The 22272-nt window shown below is 38.0% G+C and overlaps 1 protein-coding gene and 1 pseudogene across 1 annotated transcript in view; one reads left to right on the top strand and one right to left on the bottom strand.

Annotated features, from left to right (window-relative positions):
• Positions 1–1631: 1631 nt before the first annotated feature.
• Positions 1632–22272, bottom strand: part of LOC149783662 (uncharacterized) — a 46782-nt gene continuing 26141 nt past the window's right edge. The window contains exon 2 of the mRNA XM_089931903.1: positions 1632–6103. Within this exon, the coding sequence (XP_089788029.1) occupies positions 4622–6004 (1383 nt within the window). The 5' untranslated portion in view covers positions 6005–6103 and the 3' untranslated portion in view covers positions 1632–4621. The remainder of the gene's footprint in view (positions 6104–22272) is intronic.
• LOC149783663 (perforin-like protein 1) lies at positions 7546–10779 on the top strand (annotated as a pseudogene).

Raw genomic sequence — 22272 nt, 5'->3', positions numbered from 1 at the left:
TGAAAATGTTGCCCCTGATTTGCTTTTCTATAGGTTCATGTTTGGGGAACTTCATTTGTTTATCCCTCAAAATGACTAGTTTTAATTATGCGTTCTTATTTTTTTGTATTCAATCGTTCTGTAGAATTTATATGAGATGTTGTAGCCATTAGCATTTTTAAGGTCAATAATTAGCTATCCTCTTTCTCACTACGCGTCACTGTCCAAGTAGAAATAGGCATGACGGCATCATGTTCACAATCTTGTTACAGTTCTTAAACCCCAATGCCCAAATGTGACCTAAATTCCATCATCCTGGTAAGCTGATGTTTTTCCACCAAATCCATAGATATCATTGGTTAAACCTTAGCACGAAAATGACTGAAAGAAAAGTAATGCTAAAGACTGTTTCTGGCCTAGCTACAAGAAAGTTTTCCGCTGTTTATTTAACATACACACATCCATAACCGGTGCCCCCCCCCCCCTCTCTCTCATATAGTTCGGCAAGGTACGAGTTTGAGGCCTGGAGTGCCTACAAGTGAGAAATTCATTTTTTGATGACTTCCTTTATTTATTGGAAATTTTCATGCAATATGACTTAATTTAAAATTTAGAATAATCTCTATCAGAACATTTTATTCAAAGTGTTCTGGACAGTAATTATACTGTTTCTTAAACCTTTCGCAAGTTTATATCTTATGTGAAAAAGTGCCTATGGCCTGGATGACACATGCGAAGTCAACACTTATTACCTGCATAAAACAGGTGCACAAGATGTGTATCGTAAACCGTAATTTTTTTTTTTATTTTTTTTATTTTTTATTTTTTATTTTTTTTTTTTTTTTTTTTTGGTCGGGCTTCTTGCTATCAAAGTCATCTCCATCCTCCCGATTCCGATTTTAAAACATGGTCACAAAAATGCATTATATTAGCGTTTGAACGTCTGAAGGCACATTCTATGTTCTTAGAATCGCCCTATGGTCTTCATTTTCTACAGCATGTCTAATTTCTTCTTTTTCCCCAATTTACTCACATCATTGCCCACCTTTATGCATATTTTATAAGGGAACTCCTTAGATACGCATAAATACTCACAAAAACTAGAACACGCACATATCGTCTGAAATATCCAATAAATCTCTTCATCTTGCAATGAAAATATTATATTTACTGTAAATTATTTCTGGAGGCAAAAGCTGAGACTTGCATTTAAATTTTGTATCATTCCGTACCAATGCAGTAACACATTCGAAAAATAATTTGTATTACTACAGCCAGAAAAAGTAAGGAAAATTTTACAAGTATTTAGAAAAGAGTCCTTTAATAACTTAAACTCCCACATGCAATACTTTTGATTGTTTAATCTTTATATTTCATAACAAAATTATTACCAATATTTACCTTTCCAAATCAAATATCTTTATATACTTATATGAGCAAATTCTTACTAAAATGTCCTTTTTCACTTTATCATTTATTTTGTAAGCTAAAACTACAGTAAATTAGGATTATGTTTCTATATCTTATATTAAATATTCCATATGTTGATGATCGTATTTCCTTTTTGATTAATAATAATAATAATAATAATAAAAATGATAATAATTTTGATGTGGATTTTTTTAACGTAGCTTTAACAATTTTTCAGTCATATCGCTACGATGTCTGCAGTGTGGCAGTTTATAGTGATGCCTAGCACTGTGGCATCATGCTGCAGGCATGTAGCCTGATCTCACACCCAATCACATTATCTTGACACCAGGCCGACCAGTCCTAACACTAACGTCTTAATGCTTGGCGCCAAGCGAGGTAGCTGTTAGTACCATTTTTGTAAGTCTTTGGCATGACTCGCCCGGGGTTAGAACCCACAACCTCCCGCATCCGAGGCGGACCCTCTAACCACTTGGCCAACGGAGCGGTCATGATAATAATAATAATAATAATAATAATAACAAGAAGAAGAAGACAAAGAAAAAAGATAGAAAGATTGATGATAATTACATTAACAAAAATAGAAGTTTTACGAAAGGATATTCATCGTAAACTCTTAAGTCAATCTGTTTCCAAAAATCGACAGAGAGAGAGAGAGAAAAGAAAGAAAGTTCAATCCTCTTGAAAGAGGTGTCACTCGATGATGTTGTAAATACAGCTACATGTTTGAAAATCTTGGCTTGCGAGGGTAGGGGATCGAACTGTAAAGACAAAAGTCTGATTGAGCTTCTGGCCAGCAAAACTTTATTGAAATACTCAACATATAAACTTACATTTCAATATCAAACTACAGCAAGCTCAATTTTCGGATATAAGAAATACATATTAAACTACGATATTCTTTCACTTACCAACATCATACTTGTATAATAACTGCAGTTTAGAATGTAATATAGATAATTAAATATCGAATACATTCATGATAGCAAAAGAATCTAAAATTCAATATTTCAGACTAATACCGTAATTGAAATATATTCTATTGAATTTATTCTAAAAAGTCAGCATATTAAACTCTATTATTTAAAGAGTATTTTATTTCTAAATTAACTATTACTGAGTATGAAGTTGGTAGCGAACGTTGCTTTTACTATAATCAATAATATAGTTATAAGTAAATATAAGTTCTTCAAACAATTAAACTTTCCGATACATTATATTAAAGAATAGCAAGAAAATATTAAAATAATCTAATGTTTAAACATACTGATGTTAGGTTAACATCTTAACACTAAAAATTCTTATAACACTAAAAGTCTTATACTATGAAAAATTGTACATAGATCATAATCCTACCTGTAAAGACAAAAGTCTGTTTGAGCTTCTGGCCAGCAAAACTGGTGTCGGCCCGTGGCTGGGGCTTTATATACCAGTTTCTTAAGACAACGCCAAATATGGCGCGTTCCTAGCTCTTTGCCATGGCCATAACCTCAAGTGAAGCTTCGTAGTCTCTTACACGCTATCGTCTGGATCTATGTACGTCATTAGACAGATAATTCTACAACGTCAGCGCGATTAGTAATAGCTTATGGGTTTTTTTAGGTTTCCGCAATGCGGTACTTTACATGTAGTTTTTTGTGCGCCGACCTTAGGATACAAGGGAAATGTATGTATAGACTGTTCGTACTTGATCATAAGAGCGCAATCTGTATTAAGTAGTATATAATTGTAATACCGAAATAAATGGATTCAAACTCAATATATTTTAATAAAAAATTACTTTCAATATAATTTATCAACTTACTTTTAATACAATTAAGAGAAAATTTCAATTTTGTTACTTGTACTAAAAAATTCTGTCCTAATAGAAGCACTAACAAAGAGCAAGGAAAACAAAAACAAAGAAACAAAACGACTTAAACGGCAATTATCAGCTGCAGCTATTATTAGTAGTAGTAGTTGTATTGCTTCATTCTATACTTTCCTCGTTGTTATGATAGTATTATATGTAGTATTAATAGCAAAAATAGGGCAAAGAAGAAAAAGAAAACAATCGACTAAAATGATGACATGAAACGTCATCAGCTGTAGCAACATCAACATATTTGTGGTCACTGTTATTATTATTATTATTATTATTACCACCAATTAACAATGTCTAATAAAGCTGTAATTGAAATTTTATTTGCTGAATTTTCTTAGAAATTATCAAAGAGTTTACGAATATGTGCTCCATTCGATCAAGGTAACAGCTGACGGTATAGTTATTTTAAGATTGTATAGATCAAACGCTACTTATGAAATCACTGCAATGAATTCGTCTCGATACCAAAGAAATCTATATTTTAAAATTAATTGAATATATATATATATATATATATATATATATATATATATATATATATATATATATATATATATATAATTGCTGTGGGAAAATGGTTCAACAGATCTGATTTAGTGAGAGCGTTTTGCTAAGAAGTTTCTGTTTTAAAATTTTCAGAAATTTTTTAGTTAACATGTTGTATTAAAGTTTGTGATGTTAGAAAACACCCTTAATAGAAAGACTACCCCACCCAGCCAGCCTACCCCCCCCCCCCACCTCTGTTGGCTTGGGTTCGAGGCTAGGCCTCACACAATGTGGGTGTCCAAGAAAGCTTCCAGTAGCTCCTCCTGTATCGAAGGTTCTTACCGAGGTTTTTCCCTAACTATGCTGGCCGTCCTGAATAGTCCATCATGTGCTGATAAATGGCTTTAAGCCCTCCCTAACCGAACCCTTCAATTGCTACCATTCTTCACCATGCATTTGAAACGATATAAATGTTCTACTCATTACTGAAACCTTTGACAAATTCACTTTATGTATGCATCCTTCAATGCTATTATATAAAATTTATTTCCAGCCTATTGCTCTTCAGTTGTGATTTATTTTCTTTTCCATCTTGTCCGTACAACACGTATATTCTTTCACATATAATTTATTTATTTTTATACAATTAAACTTTGTTTTGTTTACTTTCTTCCACGTATTTTATTCTGACGTAGCATGCATGGATATGGTATATGTGCATTTATAAAATGAAAACTGAAAGGTTGTGTTAAATAATGAAGTTGAATAGGGTAGAGAATCGTTCGGTAATTATAAATTCCACTCCTCAAAGCACGGTGAATACTTAGACAAAAGGTTGTAATACAATTCATTCGTCCATTTCTAAGGCATAAAATTTATCTCAATCAGAGGATTTTTCATATTTTGTTTTCGAATCGTCGTTGCGCTCATCTTTGTACATAGAGATGCGATGTCAAGCATTCTATTTTCACAGAAAAGGTTTGTCCGGCGCAGAAAGCTATGTACTGATTCAACATAAGCGTAGTTCCATGGTCCGTCCCACGGTATCCAGGTTGGATTTGTGAGATCCATTCTGTTGGAAGGTCTTCCAAATGTTGTCGCCAAGTCCATGATATCATTGATGCAAAAGGCAATAACATATTGCTGGTACCACACGGACTGTAGGGAGCCATCCGAACAGATTCCGCAGCCAGAACCTATGTTGTCCTGCAGCCAACTAAAAAAGCACCTCTTCAAATCGGGGATTGATTGTAAAGATATAATACCTGACTTTGTAGAATTGTAGATACAATAATAGGTCAGTGAATTCACAAACAACGAGAGAAGTTTCGGTCGGTTCACAGTATCTGTTGGGTCGGAAAGGCAACAAAACTGCAGATGAGTGTTATTCAAACATTCATACACCAACTCCTGGAAAATCATACCAGTTGACGGCTGTGTTGCTGTTCTTTTTCTCCCTGCCATTTGCGGCACGTATCGTACCCTGATTCCTGCATTTTTATCAGTAAAAAGAAATACATTCACAGTGGCATCTTTAAGCCACTTCTTTGCTTGTCTCTCATCTGTCATTGAATTTGGAAAAAAGTTATAAGTCCTAGTATATCCCACATCTGTTATTCTGCACTGTCTGTTGTTGTTGTCTCTCTTTCGGTTATATAACATGATTTCTTCTGAACATGAATATGGATTATTCTGAATCGACGCACAGGGAATATTAAAGGAGTATAAATAAACATTACAAAAAACCGTTTTATCATCACCTACGTCGTCCCAAAAATTTGATATTAATGTCTCTAAAACTCCGCCATGGATAAGAATTATCTCTCCGTGCCAGCCGGATTTTCTGGTTGTATTAGATCCTTTGGTCTTCATTCTATTTTGAAAGTCTCCTGCATTTCTTATTTTTGCCAAACGTGAATCATGTTCCATTAAATTTTCATTGACTATGACCGCACTTGTTCTGCACTGATACGTGTGAATTTGAACTGACATGTTCGAACATCCAGTTTCCAAGCTAAAGTTTTCTCCAGCCAGAAGAATTTTACTTGAAAGTATGGCTACCACAATAAATTGATTAGCTGTATTAATATCTTCTGGCAGATAGTTTGCTTTCACTTGTTTTCCCCATGACTTCATATACTTCAATATATCTAAGGCCTTATTTGTATTACTTTCTGCGAGCGAAAGTTTGTTCATAGGAAGGAGAAATATCATCAGCAACAAATTGAATGCCATCATTTCCATGGTTTATTGCGAATAATATGAACTTCGAAATATATTTGTTACTTTGTTGTCTCTTCACTCCATTTCAGTTGATAAATCTAATTGTACGCAAAACCATTCCTGAAATGCAAATAATAATAATAATAATAATAATAATAATCTTTTGTCATCCCCCCCCCCCCATCATTGTTTCATCCATGTTCATCGTTTTCCTTTCAACTTTAATTAAATATGACGGCACCCATCGTCAATTGATACCTGTGAATTTGAACCCATTTGTCGAGTTTAATTCGTCTCCATCCTACAGATTTCTAATTTTAAGTTTCATCACCACAGTAAATGTTTGCGTTCATGACTGCACTGACTGTAAATACGTTAAGATGCACATCTTAATCCATCTCTTTGTTGAATATGTCCTACACAGTACAGATTCATTTGGGTCAACGTTAAATACAGACACAACTGATTAATAAGAAAGAAAATTATTAGTTGAAATACATTTTATGTCAACGTTTTGATGCTTTATTACAAAGAATAAACTTGTAACAACATACTGATTTCTCTACCTGCCAATGCACGACCGGGAGTATGTCCTTTTGTGTGCCGAGATACCTATATTTTCATAATATCATTCCTAAAATGTACACGGCAGATGTATAAAGGATGTTCTAGACACACACAATCCGTCTGCCAAGTACAAATCCCTTAATAATTTTACACAGTGAGTCCTCGTATGAAAAATGTGTATCTACTAGAAAAACAAATGAAGATTTGAAGTGTATTTTGTAACTCTTATGGCAAACTCTGATTTAATTCACACTGTACCAATGCGCGTGAGACTATAGACTAATATGTTGTATTGCTGCAGTGATTAAAAGCAGTCTTGAAAAGTTTACATTAGTTTAGGATAGTAAGTTTTTTTCGATTTATTTTCTATATATAATGCTTCTATTTGAGACTTTTGTCTTAATAATGATTTTTTACAATGAAACAATTGTTTATTTTAATCAATGAATTTATTGTGCGAATTAATATAGTATTAGGGTTGGGTCGTATGGTGGTCGGTTGAGTCGACCTATGGACGGTTAGATCTTTAAACAAATGATTTTAGTAATTGTGTGTTGACTTATTAGATTTTTCTTCAAAAATTGTTATGGGTGGGGGTGTTTCTGCATTGAAATGCGAATTTTGTGGCCTTAAAAAAGTAGTCTAGTTGAGGAACAAATTATGTACCCAAATTTAGATAGTAACTAAATTTGAGCTTTGACCATGAATGTGATCAGAATTAAAATAGGTAACTGAAAACGTCACCAAATTCTTGAATGAAGCTATATATAAGTATTGTAGACGAACACTTTAAATATTAGAGCAAAACGATTTGAAATATACTACTAATCGTTCTGTTATTCTATCAATATTCGCAATAATATATCAATCACTGTAATTATATATTAATCATTGTAATAATCCATCAATATTTGCAATAAATCTATCACTATTTATACTAATCTATTAAAATTGACACACCCATTCCTGATTCTTCTTCCGTTTCAGGTTTGACCATGACTGCGATGAGAATTGAAATAGGTAACTGAACACTTTATGAAATTTATGAATGAAAGTTACAACAATGTAAAACTTATTGTAATATTCTATCAATACTTGCAATAACCTATCAGTCGTTGTACTAATATGTCAGTCATTACAATAATATATCAATTATTGTAATAATTTATCACCATTTTAATACTCTTTCAATCATTGTAATAATCGATAAATTATTTTAATTACCGCAGTATTTGCAATAATCTATAAATAGTTGTAATAGTCTACCAACCATTGTAATAGTCAATCACTATTTTCACTAATATATCAATCATTGTAATAATTTATCAATTAGTGTAATAATCTATCAATATTTGGAAGAATATATCAATCATTGTAATAACCTTTCACTGTTTGCACTAATATATCAATCACTGTAATAATCTATCAATCGTTGTACTAACCTATCACTATTTGGACTCATCTATCAGTCATTATAATAATCAATTACTCGTTGTAATACTCTATCAAACATTGCAACAATATATCAATCACTAATAATCTAGTAATATTTTGAAAAAAGTATTCGTGAGGGACCACCAATATCGATTAGAAATAAGAATTCCCATCAGTCCCTGCGACGTAATTCAAAGATATGTACATCTGCTCAGAATTAGGATGGCAGAGACTGTTTTTGTGTTCTCTGAGTTGGCGAATATCAAACATTTATACTCTTTCCTAGTGAACAAAATATAGTAGAAAACTGTACCCTTAGACACTGTCGCGTTGAGAATGTCGTCTTTGTCGGAGCGGGCTCTTTGTAAAAGGAGTACAAGAACAAGCACAATGACTGTCGTTTGTGACGCAAAGCTCTTAACTGGGTTCTATACACCATTTGAATCTGGAATATTATCATTCGTCGTGACACGTTAATATTCTTTTTTCGTATTTGAAAATATACTGTAAAATGATTTACTTAGATGTACTTGACCTACACATTTTCTTATTTAGGTTTTAAGGTGTTTTGAAATAGAGAGTATGTGTTAGTGTTCTGTACAATTCTAAAATCTCAAATTATCTCTATTCAGTGTCTGCACGAAACGTAAGGAATGAATGTAATATGCTGGCCCATGGTTGCTATCAAATCATAGACAGACAAATCAGGTATATAGTTCTCACAAAACAGTAGAACACATTATCATACACTATATCCTCTTGCTAGACACACACCAACACACATAAGAAGAGACAGATTTTTTTTAAATTAATGGGGCTGGCTAGAACACAGAAAGAAGCTCAGCAGAGACTAAACTGTATTAAAAAGAGTTTATATAGAATTCGAATGATCGTCAAGACATGAACTGTGAAAGCAAAGTCTTTTTTTTTTTGGTTTTAGTGACCTTCCTCTTCAATCTTCTTAATCGGTCAGCAACAAACACGCTAAGATTATCTTTCGCAAATGAAATATGATGTGACAGTGACCAAGATACTGACTCGAAAATGAATATGGTTATTTGCAATATGAAATCCGTTTAAAAGTGCTGTGTGGAAACCGAACAGACTTCTGCTTGTCTGATCGTCCTTCTACAATTGCGTTGCACGTGTATCAACAAAACAAATCATACATATGGTTTAGCTTTGAAAACTGATCTGTGAAAGTATTAAATTAGTATCCGTCTCGATCATTATTTTGCACTTCCTAACAACACATTAAACAGGAACAGAACAATGCAAGGAACAAAATCTTTGAAACAGCTAATTCAAATATTAATTCTGGTAAATAGGTGCGTATATCTATCTATCTATCTATCTATCTATCTATCTATCTATCTATATATATATATATATATATATATATATATATATATATATATATATATATATATATATATAAATATATTAGCCTTCTTATTGTTGTTCATTTCCCAAATTTACGATATTGATGTGCAAACAATGTTTCTTCCCTTCTCTTTTTCAATCCTCAAAACGAAAAAGTGATTGCATCATATTCTTATGGAAGGTTCAAGAAACGTTTTCGATGTTTAATTATATTTCCTTTTACAGCGATTCGAGAAGATGTCAGTCTCCAGGACTGTCATGGACCCGATATAAAGCGATCTTTTCCCGATATGGACTATGCGCTCCTGGGCTACAACATATTTAAGGGTTAACCGGTAGCGATCGGGCAAGATCCCCGATTTACATACCCAATATTCCGTGCCGACTATAGTAATAACGATCAGACAGCCGATTGTCAGTACAGTATTCCCAAGGGTCTAGTTCTTATCCCCAATGTTTCCTGTATTACTTCATTCACCTTCGAAGTGGTCCAAACCCAGTGTGAACTACAGCAATCACTCTCAGCCTCGGTTCACGTAGGAGGCGGTAGCTGGCGTGTCAGCTTCTCTGCCAGTGCTGGATACAAGGAAGCGTCGTCCACTGTGGACAGTGGACAATGGATCATGATCTACTTCAGTGCAAAATGTAATTATTACTATTGTAAACTTGAGAAGAGTACGCCACCACCTTTCCATCCAGTTTTCTTGAATTGGGTTCACAAATTGAACAGAACAATTTCAAATAGCTATGAAGAAGATCAAGATACATATATGACATTTGTTTATCATTATGGGACACATTTTGTCGACGAGGCTACATTCGGGGCTTCCTTTACGTATGAACACAAAATGTCGTCATCCAGCTGCTCTAAAATGCAAGAAAAAGGAATAAATGTAGCTGTGTCTGCCAGTTACTCTGGCTTATTCAGCGTCGGTAGAGGATTTAATTTAGATTCTTAGCAAAGAGAACAAGCATCAATATTTCAGAGCGAGGTACAGACGAGCACTGTAACGATTGGTACCCCTCCGCCAGCCAACGGCGATGCCATGACGTGGGCATCAACGGTGAAGGAAACTCCAGTTCCAGCTAAATATTCACTGACGTCCATAGACGAACTATTCAGCTCTGAGTATATGGAACATTTGGGTGTCCGACATGATGATATCAGAAAGACAATAGCAAGGTACAAACCAGAATACTGTAGTTTTCATCAAAAAGAAGGATTGGTCGACACTTGCCAAGATCTGAAGGACGGATTAATATTGAAAGAAACCGCCTTGAATGGAACAAAAAATGTGGAGGAACTTGACCGTTCCCGTTGCATCAAGGCCTGTTTGGAACGGCATACTTGTGTGGCAATTAGCTTTTGTAGAGAATGTACAAAAAAAGACTACAACTATAATTCATGTTAGAATATATGGTGAAACGATTTACATCAATGGTAATAAGACACTGGGCATGGAAACAACAGTTATAATGCTGAAAATAAATAAACAGTCAAAACTGAGTGACACTGCAATCGTTGAAAGAGAACGTATTGCAAATCAAGCATTGAATGTCCGAACAAAGAATGTTCAGGATTGTATGAAGAGATGTTTAGATGATGCACATTGTGTTGCGTTTACGTTCTGCGAGTGTCCGAACAAAGCGGCCAATTGTAACCAGTACAGCGAGGAAGGGATTAACCAGCTTGAGAGAGAAAGAGGATCTGACACATATTTTATATCAAATATGTTGAAATCAGTGTATGAAGTCTTCCCTACCTCAGCAACGTCAACTTCCATACCTGCTTCTGACAATGGTACATCATGAGGTGATGCGATAAGAGCAACCACACAGAGAAACTAGGCATTTGCTTTTAATTGCACTACCAAGATTTATTTAGAATGTGCATAAATCATAGCGGATAAACTTATATAACTTTCTGAACTGTGTTTTCGTATTACAGAATTTTGCACAAATAAAGCCGCGACCGTAAATACATGATATACATATTGAAAGAGCTGTGCTCTAAAACTGCAGTTTAATATGTTTATTTCAAAGTTTATTGATCTGACAAAAGATAAAGTGATTGCATGAAATGTTGCATCGGAATTGTTTCCTGTATCTTTTGTTTGAATAGTTCATTTGATTATCCTTCCAATGTTTCATGTATAAACTATACGTTCTTAATTTTGCAACCGATTCAACGTTCTGTAGAATTGCTATGGAATATTGTAGCCTTTAACATTTTGTATGGCGAATAATTTGTAATATTCTTGGTCACTAGCGCCACCTCTCAAGTAGGGAAAGGCATGACAATATCGTGGTAACAATCTTGTTACAGTTCCTAAACGCCAGTGACCAGCTGTGATACCACTCCCACAATCGTGGCATGCTTATGTTTTTTGACCGAATCGACAAATATCATTGGTTACTTCTTAGTACGAATAAGGCCGAACGATGTCCAACCGTAAAGATTGTTTCTGTGGGAAATCTGTTTCATCTGTGGAATATACACAAATCCATACAAAGTACAGAATAACCATTGCCTCCTCCTCTCTCTCTCTCTCTCTCTCTCTCTCTCTCTCTCTCTCTCTCTCATTAATATGCTATTCTAAATCAGACACGATTTAGCTAGTGCAGAGTGAGCCTGACTTTTTATATCTTTTTTTTTTTCATTTCTGCTTGCATACATACACCGAATTTTTGAGACACTAATACAATAACTCAGACCATCAAATCTGTATTGATAGTGATGGATGATTTGTGGATCTGATTACACCTTTTCATAAAACAGAGGAACCGTTTGCAGATAAACATGTCCGTTTAAAGTTTAGACAGTTACCGGTATTTCTTTCGAGTCTTGAGGTACCGTCGGTTAAAGACTTCTTTTGGTAATATGAACATATTATTTCCGGATCAAATCCTATGTTTGACGATTTGTACATGTAAGTTAAATAGCACAGTCCTATGCCCTGTGTTATTTTGAATTTCCTGCTAGATATGGCTGTTACTAACAGTAAGTGTTTCCGGAAAGATTTGCATGCAGCAAAAGTGCACATTTTAATGAACAGGTGACATCATACCCACATCGTCCATCATTAACAAGCCAGATTAGGTGGTCTGATGTTCACGCTAATCTAGCACGAGTCGACGCGTACCTAGACAGAATATAGAAACATGTAACATCTTTCCACTCGTGAAACAATGAATACTTTGTGTATTGATTCGACGTGAATTAAGTACTATAGATGACAAATGAACTGGTAATTTTTTAATACTAAGCAATTGTTTAATCTTGAAATTCTTTCGTTAGTTGACTGAAAAAGAAGATGAAGGAGACGGCTTCTCATGGAGGTTGAACAGTGGTCTATCCATGCTTCAAACCATGTTAAGCTTACCCTGTCAAGAGTTCGTGCTTGAATCATATCTTCGGGCTTTGGTTACAAAAAATCCATAAGTTGAATGCAAACAAGATGATTTTAGATATCCAATGAATAACTAAGTAAATTAGTTATACTGAATTAGAAAGTGTTGTCTATAAGAAAAACAAGAATAGAAATATGATGATATCTAAACAAGCTTAAATATGGAAAGAAACGTAATAAAATCTTAGAATTTGATATTTCCTGACTGTGGAAGCGTATCCTTGTGCGTTCTCATGTTTGTGATTTCCGAATGTGATACCACTTCTACATTACGGTTTCCACCTTAATCGAGGAATCTTGATATAAACGTTACTCTAGAGAACTTGATTTGAGGGTTTCGTTAGCTCTGATCACATTGTAGGAGATTATATGGTTTCTGAGAGTGGGAAATTCCGAACATGGAAATAAAGATGTTATTCAACGGCAAATCAAAGAAACATTTATTGCAAATAATGTATGCAAACAAGAAACTCTCGTGAGACACATTACAATCGGTTACATTATGTATGTAGTAGCGTAGTATAGCCCCTCAGTATAATAGCGGCTATATGATAACAACTAAAGGTAGATTTCGAAAATGTAAAATTGAAATGCACAAAATTTAGGCAAACAAATACTCCAAAATAAATAAAAGCATCAAATATCACAAGATAAAATGTAAATTTTAAAGATGTTAAAATTCTGTAAAATGTATATCATACAAGAGATAAAACTATAAAGATTTTCTAAAACCAAGAATATCATTGTAAAGAAAATGGCGGCAAGGTTCAAATGAACACAATATGGTATGGATCAAAGAATTTTACCGGTATCCATAAGGTCTATATCTCGAAAGTGAGTTTGTAGGCTAGAAAGCCATACTGATGTTATGGGACAATATTGTGTTACCAGAGCGTCTTTAGACAGATTCAACTGAATAATAATAATAATAATAATAATAATAAATCCATGAGTAGTGAAAGGGGCCACCCTACGGACAATGGGAATTAGCATTACAGGGACCCCTGGGCCACTCTACGGACAATGGAAATTTAACATGGCGAAAAATCGTGGGCCACTCTACGGACAAGGGGAATTTAACATGGCAATAAATCGTGGGCCACTCTACGGACAAGGGGAATTTAACATGGGATTTTTTCTTTAAAAAAAATTTTTTTAAAAAAAGGGGTAGGCAATGGAAAGGCTATCTCTTTTCGAGAAATATGGCTGGCCCTGAAAAGGGCCTTTGGTTTATGTTAATATGCCCTTAGCATAAAGGGCATTTGCGACATCTTCTTTTCCTCAAACTTCGTCTTACAGCAGGGCCATACATCAGAGTCCTCTTGAGGCAACCTTGTCTCTCTATATAGACTCTTCTTATCCACAGGTTGCTGTTGGTCCTGTGGACAACGGTCCACTTGGATCGGACATACATGAGCATGTCCGTCCTGAACATCATTGTTGACACAAGGGTTGAAGATTCAACGTCGGTCCACATGTTGAGGCTCCGAGAATAGGTGAATCAATGCAGTGAACTGCGCTTATTTATCGGGACAGAAAGGATTGAAACGGATTGAGTTCATTCACCAATCCGAACACGCGTTACAGAATTCAGTCAGCCCACATCCAATCCGAAGAGAGCAGTCTGTGACGTCACGTAGTCAATATAGATTCGCTAGCGCTTGTGTGCAGTCAATCTATGCGACAGTGATTCAACATGACGGAAACTCAGAAAACGATCCAGTGGGGTGCACCAGCAGGGGAGACCGCCCAAGGGAACCCGGACTTACTTTCAGAAGAGGTGAATTGGGATTTTGTGGATTTTCTCTCCTCGCAAGAATTTGTTCCGGAACCTTCGTTACCTTCTTCATTACCGCAAGTGGAGAATTTTAGACAGAGACAGAAAGAAGAATTGGAGAAATTTATACAACGACAAAAGGAAGCGGAACAGGCTTTTCTCCTACAGCAACAGCAACAAGAAGAAGAGGTAAGAAAAAAACAACAGCAAGAAGAAGTAGCAGCAAAGAAACAAGAGGGTGAAAATCAAACGGTCACGGTACTGTTGGACATTTTAGCGGAGTTAAGAAGTCTGAAACAAATGTATCAGACTTCTTTATCACGACCGAAGAGAATACGACCTTCCCGAGCCAAACATGTCAACCCTGTGACTAAGCCTACCGTACCACCCTTAGTGATTTCAACCCAATCATTATCATCATTACGCAGTCCAGAAGTAGGCCTTGGCCGTGGCAAAGGCTTAAGGCAGTTAAAACTGATTGCTTAAACTCACCCCTGCACCATAAAGAAAAAAGGCCCTTTTCAGGGCCACCCACATTTCTCGAAAAGAAATACAATTTCAATTTGCCAATAACTCAAAAAAAAAAAAATAACTCACCCATTTTACCCTTATAGTACGTGTCTGTGTATGAGTGCGTGAGTGTAGCTTCTTATTTTAAAATCAAAACTCAAAGACTCTTACCTTATATCATTCATTTATTCTTTTCTCCATTTTTTACAATCCAATTCACAATTCACATCACAACACTTTAATCAAAAGTTCATTGATTTCTTCTTTTCTCCTTGTTTAGTCTCTCTGTTTTTTTAATTTCTTCACCGTCACACTCTTTTCCTCTTCTTCTTCCTCCTCGCTTTCTTCCCTTCTTCTTTTTTTCTCCTGTTTCTTTTTCTTCACCTGTCTTCTTTCTTCCTCAGAAGAATCCCTCTCTTCCTCTGAAGAATCCCTCTCTTCTTCTGAAGAATTCCTCTTATCTTCTGACTCCTCTTGTTTCTTTTTTGGGCAATCTGGAGACCAATGTCCTTTTTCTTTACAATAATAACAGGTATCTTGACTTTTGTCTTTTTTATCCCCTGTTTTTTTTTTTTTTTGACGGTCTGGACACTCTGAAGACCAATGCCCTTTCTTCTGACAGATATAGCAAGTATCTTGACTTTTATCTCTAAAGGAAGGAGAGTAGTCCGTAGGCTGGTCTGAAGAGAATTTTCTAATGACCCCTCGCAAAGCTCTGACGAAACGTTCCATCTGGTTAGTCTCTTCCATCGTTGTGCTCGGCTTGAGAGTGAAATGAATAGTGAAAGGACAAGACACACACCCTTTTATATACGCTGGTCTGCTATGACTATAAAGTAGTTTATGGTGTTTGAACTTGAGTCATTTGACTTTTTGCTTTCAAGATGAAACGATCCCATTCATTCGAGAAGAAAGAAGAAGAAAGTAAGAGGCAGAAACGTGATCTATCGCCTCGTACCAGGGCTGAAATCTTGGCACAAATTCATGCCAGTGATTTTGAAGAGGACATGAGTGAACCAGAATCCGAACCCTCTAAACCAAGTTCATCACCCTTAGTTAACCCTGAAAATTACTATTCCATTCGAGAGACGGAAAAGCGCTCCTCTAGAAAATTTAGAACCACGGCTTACAAATACACGGTGAAGTTTAAAGATTTCAAGGCTGAAGTGCCGTTAGAGAAAGCAGAAGTGTTCATCACTGAGGTGTGGGGTTCTTTGCTCACTGCACTCAAGCGACAATGTCAACCCAAAGAAGACGATCGCTTGAGACTTTCCATACAACACGACGGTTTGAAATCCCCTGTTTGGATCGAGTTTAGCACCCCTGCAGAATTAACTGCTTCCAAAGTCATGGACAAGATTCAACACGTACAACAATCTAATGATCAGTTTGACATCACCGATGGTAAAGCCACACTGGACATGACCCACGTCTCTCCTCCTCAAGGGACAGGACGCAAAAAGATGTTATTGGTGGACGACCTTCGCAACACCAAAACGAGTCTCGTCCGAATTAACAACCCTCATGACCAGATGTGTTTAGCCCGTGCCATCGTGGTGGGACGAACCTATGCCAACAAGAACGACACGGTAGAATGGAAAAGAACCTGGGACACTATTCAACGTTCCGACCGAGCCAAACAACGAAACGAAGCAGAACTCCTGTTACAACAAGCCGGACTGTCCAAAGACACACCCTGTGGCATTCCCGAGATGCAAAAATTGCAAGATGTCCTAGCTCCACGCTACACCTTGAAAGTGCACCCTCAAGAAATGCGCGGGCCTCTGTTGTTTCGAGGCCAACATTTTAAGGACGGAAAATACATTCACCTTTATCATCACGATGAACATTTCGATACCATTACCAGTATCACTGGATTCCTGGGATACAGATATTACTGTGAGAAATGTGACTATGGTTATAATAATCGAGAGCAACACAAACATTGTGGATGGAAATGCTCAGGATGTTTGGCCTCTCCACCCTGTCTGAGCGAAGAACCAGTGCCTTGTTCAACTTGTCTGCGCACGTTTGTCAGCCTTACCTGTTACCAACAACATTTGAAGACGCAAGGTTCACAGAAGAAATGCGCTTGTCAACTCCTTAGATTGTGCCCTACGTGTGGACAAGGCATACGTACCAATAATACCAAGGCACACGTATGTTCAGGAAAGAAAAAATGTCACATTTGTCACCACATCGTGGACTTGGAACACGAATGTTACGTGCAGAAATACCAACCCCCACCAGAGAAAGAGGACGGTCACAAGAAGAAAGGCAATTTCATCTTTTTCGATTTCGAATGCATGCAAGAGACCGGCATTCACATTCCTAATTTCTGCGTGGCTCATCGAGCGTGCGAGAAGTGCATTCAAGAACCTATCTTCAGTCATTGCCCTCACTGCAGCAAGATTCCCGGAGGGCGTGAAAAAATCTTTCGGGGACCAAACACGTTAGCCGATTTTGCCCAATGGGTCTTAGACCCCATCGACAAGACGTGGAGCCAAGAGGACATCGAACGTTACGGAGATTGTCATCGTCATGCCACGGTGATGGTTCACAATTTCTCCGGATACGATGGACAGTTTCTTCTCAGATACTATACGGAACAAGGCACCGAGCGTCCTAAAGTGACTTTGAACGGAGCCAAAATCATTTTCATGCAAGTGGGACAAGTACAGTTTAAAGATTCTATGAGCTATTTGGCCATGCCTTTGAGTCGAATGCCTAAAACGTTTGGAATGACAGAAATGGCTAAAGGGTACTTTCCACACTTTTTCAATACGGAAGCCAATCAACACGCCGTTCTACCCCATTTGCCTGAGGCTCACTATTACGACCCCGACAACATGCGTACCGAACAACGAGAAGCTTTTTACGCTTGGTACCAGGCTCACGCCTCGGACCCTTTCGACTTTCAGGAAGAAATGCTAAAGTATTGTCGTTCCGACGTGGACATTTTACGGCGTTGCTGTGGAAAATTTCGAGAACTGTTCATGGAACACGGAGGGGTCGATCCTTTGAAAGAAGCTTGCACCATTGCCAAAGCGTGTTCCTTAGTGTATCGACAACGATTCATGCCTGAAAAGACCGTGGCTGTCATCAGTCCTCAAACGACCCACTTTGTCAAACGTCAATACTCGGTCAAAGCCCTACGTTGGTTACATTACTTGTGCGACAAGGAAGACAAGTGGATTCAACATGCCCGCAACGGAGGGGGCGAAAAGACCATCGGAACGTATTCGGTCGATGGCTGGGACTTAGAAAACCCCAAGATCGTGTACGAGTTTAACGGTTGCTTATTTCACGGATGTCCCGTCTGTTACCCTGACCGTGGCACTAAAAATCAGTTTTTACAACGAACCATGGAAGACTTGTACCAGGACACTTGTCAGCGACGCCTAAAGTTAGAACAGCAAGGATACCAAGTGGTGGAAATGTGGGAACACGAGTACGATCACCGTTTGAAAACCGATCCTGAGTTTAAACGCCTCGTGGAAAGTTACCAGTTCATGGACCCGTTGAACCCGAGGGATAGTTTGTACGGAGGAAGGACCAATGCCACCTGTTTGTTGTACCAAGCCGACGAAGAGAAAGGAGAAGAAATCAAATACTTGGACGTGTGTTCGCTGTATCCCTACGTGTGCAAATATTGTCGCTTTCCTGTAGGGCACCCGCAATTGCTGACGGAACACATCGACCTGAAAAACATTCGACAATACGAAGGCTTGATCAAGTGTAAAGTTTTGCCTCCCACGAACCTATACCATCCCGTCTTACCTCACCATTGTCAAGGCAAACTGATGTTTCCCTTGTGCCGTACTTGTGCCGAAACGTGCAACCAAGACCAACCTTGCCATCACAGCCAGGAAGAACGGGCCTTGACGGGAACCTGGGTCAGCGTAGAATTGTTCAAAGCTCTGGACATGGGATACCAACTGTTAGAAGTGTACGAAATTTGTCACTTTCCCAAGACACAACAATACCACAAGGGTGACCCCACGCAGAAAGGCATTTTCGCAGACTACGTGGATGCCTTTTTGAAACTGAAGCAAGAAGCCAGCGGCTATCCTTCCTGGTGTCACACTCCCGAAGACCAAATACAATTCAAAGAGAAATACTACGAACAAGAAGGCATCACTTTAGACCACATCGGGAAAAACGAAGGCAGGCGATCGTTTGCCAAAGTGATGTTAAATTGCTTGTGGGGTAAAATGGCACAACGACCGTGTTTACCCAAGACGGAATATTTGACAGAACCTTCCCGCTACTTCCAGATGATTCACGACAAAACCAAATACATGAAACACGTGGACGTCGTTCGAGAGAATTTGATCTTGGTCAATTACGAAGAAGATCTGGACTTTGTACAAGACGACCCTTTTGGAAATGTCATCATTGCGGCTTACGTGACAGCCCATGCTCGCTTAAAATTGTACGAGGCTTTAGAACTGTTAGGGGAACGCGTCCTGTACTTTGACACGGACAGTTGCATTTACATCCATCACCCGATTCAACATCACCCTAACATCGAAGGAGACCGTTTAGGAGCCTGGACAGACGAGCATCCCGACGACAAGATTTTAAGTTTCGTCAGTGGCGGTCCCAAAAATTACGGCTACGAATACCGTGACAAACAAGGAGAAGTGCACACGACGTGCAAAGTGAAAGGATTGACTCTGAATTATCGTACCAGTCGAGTGGTCAACTTTGGGGTATTGAAAGAAGCCTTGCAATCGGGAGAGGATGGAAACTTTAAAGTGACCACCTATCAACCGAACAAGATTGTACGTTTACCCACTCACCACATCGTCAGTCGACCCTTGGAAAAAATCTATCAAATTGTATACCAGAAGCGAGTTCGACTTCCCAATCATTTCACCTTACCGTACGGTCACGTCGGTATTGGTCTGTATATAAAAAGGAACCCTAGGCAAAATCGATAGTTCATTGTGACTACCAAGACCGAGCGAACAAGATGAATACTTTCAGAGAAACACAGAACAAGTTGTTTAGAAGGGCACAATTCAAGTGTGAGGCTTCGGAAGTGGAATGCGATTGTGAGCCTTGCGATGGGTACGATGCTGTACCTTGTGACCTGAGCGATTCCGTAAAGCATCATGGGAACTTTAGTGCCCCTACCCCTATCATGGAAAGTGATGCTGTGCGTGTCAAACCTGTGGGATGCGAAAGTGATGCCGCTCGTCCTCTTGGACATTTTACTGGGTTTCGTTTTAAAGGGGAATGTTCACCTTCACGTCTACCCCTACGGATGTCATCCAGCCCTGAGCAAACTCCTACCCATGTCACTCAACCCTCATCGAAACGAACCTGTGAAAGACGAATATTCGTTCCCTGTGCGTTTGTCGGAATACTGCGACTTTGAAAATCGTCTTCAATCGTTCAAAGGAAAATGGCCTAAGTATCTGGGAGGACCGACCCCCGAAGAATTAGCCAGAGCCGGATTTTTCTACTTGAGCGAAGGAGATAAAGTCAAGTGCTTCAGTTGCGGTGTGTCACTTCACCACTGGGAACCGCAAGATTCGGCCTACGTAGAACATGCTCGATGGTCACCGAATTGTCATTACTTACCCTTAGTGGGACCGAGACATTGAAGTAACTTCTTACCATAATAATCTGTTCATGGATACTTTACAAGAGAACATTCGTGCTTTGCCTGTGGAGTTGAGAGAACGCATTTATCGAGAACTGGTCAAAATACAAGTGAAACGTAAAGAACAATTGCATCCGTTACGTCACCGGTGTTTGAACCACTGGTACCTGAAAGCTATACAAGGATTGATTCAATTGAAAGTGTTCCATCGGACAGACATTGATCAACGATCCTCTAGTTTTCAAAAGGATTGGTTTGGTATGGACGATTGTAGTTACATCATTGTAAACGTACTGCATCGAATTCCAGAGGAAGAGTTAACGAATTACCAACATCTTGAACACAATGTCAACTTAGTGAAAGAGGAAACTTCTGAACGAATTGTAATGTGTAGATTAGTGACTCAACGATTTAAATTCGACACTGAAGTGAAACCATGTTTGTGCAAAGAGTACATTTCTTGTGTCAGACCAAAGAGGATTTAGTATGACCTATTCATGGATACTTTACAAGAGAACATTCGTGCTTTGCCTGTGGAGTTGAGAGAACGCATTTACCGAGAGCTGGTCAAAATACAAGTGAAACGTAAAGAACAATTGCATCCGTTACGTCACCAGATCTTTAACCACTGGTACCTGAAGGGTATAAGAGAACTGATTCGTCAGAAATTGTTTCAGTGGTCAGACCTTGTTCAATACTTCCAGGCCCCCGATGATTCACGTGTTGATCATTTTGGTTACTTCGAGATTCACCTAGAGCAACCCATTGAGGAAGACGAGGTAAAGGATTACCAACATTTGTTACGTGGAATCTACTTAGCGGAAGAGGAAACTTCTAATCGAACTCTGACGTTTCGGTTACAGTATGCAAGATTTACATTCCCCACTGGAAAACGAAGATCACTGGCTAGAAAGTACGTGTATTCTTTTCGAAACAAAGAGACTATAAAAACAGGCAGCTATGCCACGACTTATGTCGTATGTAATCCAACAGATTCCGTGGAAGGAACTCAATGACCATATTCAAACCGTGGATCATTACCATCGATTATTGCAAGAACTGTATCCATTCAATTTGGGACGACAAGTGGTGTGTGTCTTAGTGACTTGTTTTCTGGGATTTCGTTTACCAGCCGACTCTTTGCTTACTCTTTACGATCAGTACTTACCACCTCCATGGCCTTAAATGGTCACGAAAAACTCCTTTTGCTCAAAGCCTTGCGGTTTCATCTGGATACTTCTCGACCTCAACAGGAAAAAAAGATTCGTCAACTTTTAGCTACCCAAGACGTGTATGACGATGTGTGTGTAGCTTGTGACTTACACCCTCATTGGACAGATGTTCGTGACTGGAAAAAGGGGGGTTTTGAGGTTTGGACCCAAGAAGTGGCCCAGTATGCACAAGAGTTGTTCAAGGAAAAAAGTTACTTTTCAACCTGTGTTAGTGACGGTGCCAGAAGAACCCGTCACCGAGAACAACCACTCGCTTCAGGACAGGACTGTCATGGACATTCCTGAAAGGTCATTCCGGGAGGACACTTGTGTGACAATACCTCATGTAGAGACTGTAAGAACATTACACACTGTCCCTAGGA

The sequence above is a fragment of the Sinohyriopsis cumingii genome, chromosome 14 (genome assembly GCF_028554795.1).
Source record: "Sinohyriopsis cumingii isolate HCF-2022 chromosome 14, ASM2855479v2, whole genome shotgun sequence".
Lineage (NCBI taxonomy): Eukaryota > Metazoa > Mollusca > Bivalvia > Unionida > Unionidae > Sinohyriopsis > Sinohyriopsis cumingii.
This window is presented reverse-complemented; position numbering and strand designations above follow the sequence as displayed.